At 42.3% G+C, this 4,507-nt stretch overlaps 1 protein-coding gene across 1 annotated transcript; it reads right to left on the reverse strand.

Annotated features, from left to right (window-relative positions):
* Positions 1-248: 248 nt before the first annotated feature.
* CSUI_010516 (guanylate binding) lies at positions 249-3,934 on the reverse strand (the record flags this gene model as incomplete). The annotated part of the gene is made up of 5 exons (XM_068070619.1): positions 3,794-3,934; positions 3,526-3,674; positions 2,161-2,337; positions 1,628-1,747; positions 249-464 (listed from the first exon to the last, which is right to left on the reverse strand). Coding segments are annotated over exons 1-5 (783 nt in total), but the record flags the coding sequence as incomplete, so codon positions are not given.
* Positions 3,935-4,507: the final 573 nt, after the last annotated feature.

Below are 4,507 nucleotides of genomic sequence, written 5' to 3' on the forward strand. Positions count from 1 at the left end.
TCTATCTATCTATCCATCTATCTTTAATCTATCTATCTGTCTATCCATCTATCTATCTTTAATCTATCTATCTTTATCTATCTATCTCTTTTTTCGTATGATGTTGCGGTCCAGATTTCTATTTTCAATCTTAGTATGAAGTCTCTCTATGTTGGATCATTCTCTCTTTCTCTGCCAGATTGTACCTTTCCTCTATACATCATCAAGTATATTCTTCTCGTCCTACTTCTTCCTCTTCTTCGACATACCTGTTGAAGGAGGTCAGTTAGATTTTGCCATACAAGATCTCTATAAGTCTTGCGTACATCCGTCGACAGCCAATGCTCTGTCACTTTCTTTATAAGCCGATCCGAGAGGATGACTGTCGCGCGACTTTGGACATTTTGTGAAGAGAGAACATCTAGGGCTTCTCTTCTTGCTAAGGCTGAGAAACTCGTCCAGAGATAATGACTCTCCGCATCTTTCTGTAGAAGACACAGCAGACAGAGATACCTCTCACTCTCTATCTCTATCACTCTCCGGGGTGCGGCTTATATGGACGATGAAGGAGACAGGAAGATAGACTTCGTAGCGGGGTCTCCATCCATCGAAGAAATGAACATATAGCGTTCAGGTGAAGGAAAGGAAGAAGAGAGAAGAAGATAATGAAAGCTCGTACTGACTAGAAGAAGAAGAAGATCAGGATAGGAAAGAAAGATCTTACGTCAAAATCGTAGAAAGGTATGAGAGTATCGATATGTAGAGAGACAGGGAGATAGACATGAAAGACAACATAAGGCCAGAAATGCACTCAAGGAAAAACAAGCAGCAGCAGGAGGAAACCCCACGCATGCACAGGCAACGGCTCATCATCCACAGACATCCACACACACACACACACACACGCATAGATAGATCAAAGATAGACAAGCAAACCAATCATTAAGATAAAGAAAAAATCTTGAAGAACTACATGTACAGCGCGTTACCTACTGAGGGTTAAAAATGGAGTGAAAAAGTAATCTAGACCCCGCTATCTATCTATCTATCTATGTCAGATTTCTGTCGCCATCCACCTCAGCTCGTTTCTTTACTAGGGATTGATTGCACTCCATCAACCGTATCTAATCTCTCTCGTATACATACATGTATACATAAAAACATACACATATATATATATATATATATGACATACATATATATATATATCTATATACATATGTATTGTCACTGAAGTGAATGGCTGTACGTGCATGACCTCCGAGCCCCCCTGGCAACTTCCCGCTCTCAAGACACATGTAGTAGAGCCACGTGAACAAAGGGCGACCCACCCCTGGGTGTCTATACACCTCGATGTATGAGAAACATGTCTCATACCTCCTGCGAACAACGACCATGTCCCTGTCTAGGCGCCATACATGTCCCTTTCTCTATGTGTCTATACAGTTGGCTCATATAACCTCGTTTCGGTAGATTTATATGAATCTTTTGAAAAGAGAAACGGTGACGAAGAAGATGATGAAGACAGCCAGCCATTCAGACGCGACCATCGACTTATCTAGACAGGTAGACACATATATAGCTAAAAGATGTGCCTCTAAGAAGAGAAGAAGCGAAAAGAACCGAATTTGTGTGTTTGTCGACTGACCTTGAGTTTTTTAAGAAGTCTATCAAGAGGTTCTTTGCAATTGATCTTGATCGCTTCAACATTTTGGACCTCGAGCTCCCTCTGCCTCTCCACCAACACCTCCTGCAACTGCTGAGCTATCTGAAGGCGTTCCGTGACAGCAAGAAGGAAGAAAGGCAGAAGGTAGATCTATAAGAGAAGAAAGAGATCTATCTAACAGAAAAGATGAAGAAGAAAGAAGGAAGAAGGAAGGCCAGCGAAGAGTCAGAAAGGTGTCTAGAGAGAAACACACACTTAGCAGCACCTGTACATACACTGTGTGATCAACCAAATCGACTCGAACCATCCACATCCTCAAAAGAAAAACAAATTCGACACTATCTATCTATCTATCTTTAATCTATCTATCTATCATTCGCTATATAGATTCTTAACGATATATATATATATATGGAGTGTATCTCCATCCCGTCTAAACCTCCTTTCACACATAGCTTGTATGTAACATAGAAATGCCTATCACTTCTTCTCTCCTTTCTTCTTCTTCTTCCTACCTTCTTCCAAGGGGAAGTCTTTGCACAGTAGAGATCATTCATTTCGTCTAGAGCATCTTGGATTTTATTCTGCGAGGCCGCAGCAAAGATATCTTCATCCACAGGAAGACTCTGGACTCTGGGAAAAGAAGCAATCACCTCAGCTTTGTACGTACTCGACCACCTGTTCAAAACATCCTGGCGAAAAGAACAGAAAGCAAGAAGAAGACACAAAAAGTAAGAAAGAAAGAGAGAGGAAACAGAGGAAGAAGAAGAATAGATCATTTAGATGCATGGGTATGAGGAATACAAAGAGGATAAGGAGTAGAAGGTGGATACAGGTCAATGTAAGGGAAGGGTGGGAAGAGATACACTTGAAGAAACATGCATACACATCCGCAGTACAAAGACTGTAATGTCTATGATACACCAACAAGCAGAGAAGGAGACAAGAAGAGAAAAGAGGAGGTGTCACGAGCCCTGCTTATCTTTTCTTTGGGTGAAGTTGTAGTCGACTCTTTATCTGTCGAAGAAGTGAAACGTGCGATGCCGGGGTGTATGGACCTCTGTCTATAGAGGCGTAGGGGTATGAGACGTAGTTCATCTTTCTAGATTTCTATGTATAGGCCAACAGATGTTAGCTAGGCAAAGGGAGAAGAGAAAGAAAGTAGCGATCTCTCGAAATCGAGAAGACATCTAGAAAGACAGGAAGAGAGAAGGACACACAGCGAAACTGTAGAGATATACATGCACAGATACCTCCACATAGAGTTATCTATACAAAGAGATACGTATAGATACGTATACATGATGATACATCATACATACATACTTACAGAGTGTAGACAGATACCTCCTGTACCTAGTAGTGGGTGGCTTTCGAAAAGTGAGAAGACAGACACGCAGCACCTCTCAACTCTCTCTCCATATATCTATGAGTCTATACATCTCTCTCTATCTCTCTATCTATCTATATCTAGATATACAGCGTGGGACATCCAACATCCTATAGAGGGAAGGCAGGGTATCTCTGTAGCTCCGACTTTCACTCCTCTTTCTCTGCATTTCTACAGACACAGTATGTGTGGATGGATCTACACATGACAAGAAACCTTCGTCATGATCCCTCTGCATGAACGGCCTAGAGAAGAAGAAGAGAAGCGCCCCGACTTCGAAGGAGTCGAGCCTTGAAGAATGTAGAAAAGAAGGCATGAAGAATAAGAAGTAGCTGTTGAAGAAAGAAAGGAGGAGAGAATGAATGAAAGTTAATCATCAGCAAAAAGCCGAGAAAAAAAGGGGCTAAAGAACGATAGACAAAGCTGAAAGAATGACAAAGAAGAAGACAAAGAGAGGGAGAACAACAACAAGAAGAAGAGAGAGACTTACAGAAGCCACTTCAGTGCACTTTTCCTCCCACTGCTGTATGGCCTGTTGCTCTAGCCTTTTCAATTCCGTTGAGAGTCTCTGCTCGAAGGTCGTATAAATCTGTCGAACACCCCGCACATCCTCCACGCGCTGCTCGAAGATCTCCCAAGCTAGTCAAACATACACCACACATAGAGAGATCTAAAGTAGATTGGAGATAGATAGATTGAGGAAGATAGATAGATTAAAGATAGATAGATTAAAGATAGAATTTTGATTGATATCGTACCTGCGGCCTTCCATTCGAAGATGAGAGCCTTGAACTGCTCGAGAGGTCTGAAGAGTTCGAGGGGGTGTTGCTTCAGCTGATCCGCGAAGTAGAGAATACTCGCCTCTTCGGCTCTCTGCATCTCTGCTGTGATCTTCTTCTAGTTTGGAAAGGAGAGAGAGAAAGATGGCGAGAGGAAGACAGAGGAAGAGACAGAAGAAAAGAAAGAAGAAGAGAAGGGAAGGATGAAAGAGCAGCAGCGCGGTGATAAGATATCTATCCATCTATCTTCTTCACGAGAACAATACAAACAGCTGGGGAAAGGCTCGAGATCTACGAGAGAGCTAGCTAGGCTAGAAGAGAGAAAGAAAGAGCTGGGAATGGAAAGAAATCCAAGAAAAGAAAGAAAGGACTGTGAATACCCAAACAATAGACCTACGTCACCGTTCCTCTCCAGGGGTGGGTAGTGAAGGATGTCGTAGACAATACACTTCACACTCTTAGACATCGCTTTCTTTCTTTCTTTCTTGCCTTCGACTCCAATATGATAGGGAAGGGTGTCTCTTTTCCTCTACACTTTTATCTTCCCCTGTCTAGTTATTCTTCCTATCTTAGGTGCAGCAAGGTCAAGCCAAGTTGAACTGACCAGTAGGGCAGATACATGCAAAGCTATTCGATAGACAGGCTCGAGATAGATCGAGTGTGGAGAGATAGGGACAGATAGGTAGTTAGATA

This window comes from Cystoisospora suis, assembly GCF_002600585.1.
Source record: "Cystoisospora suis strain Wien I chromosome Unknown contig_7674, whole genome shotgun sequence".
NCBI lineage: Eukaryota > Apicomplexa > Conoidasida > Eucoccidiorida > Sarcocystidae > Cystoisospora > Cystoisospora suis.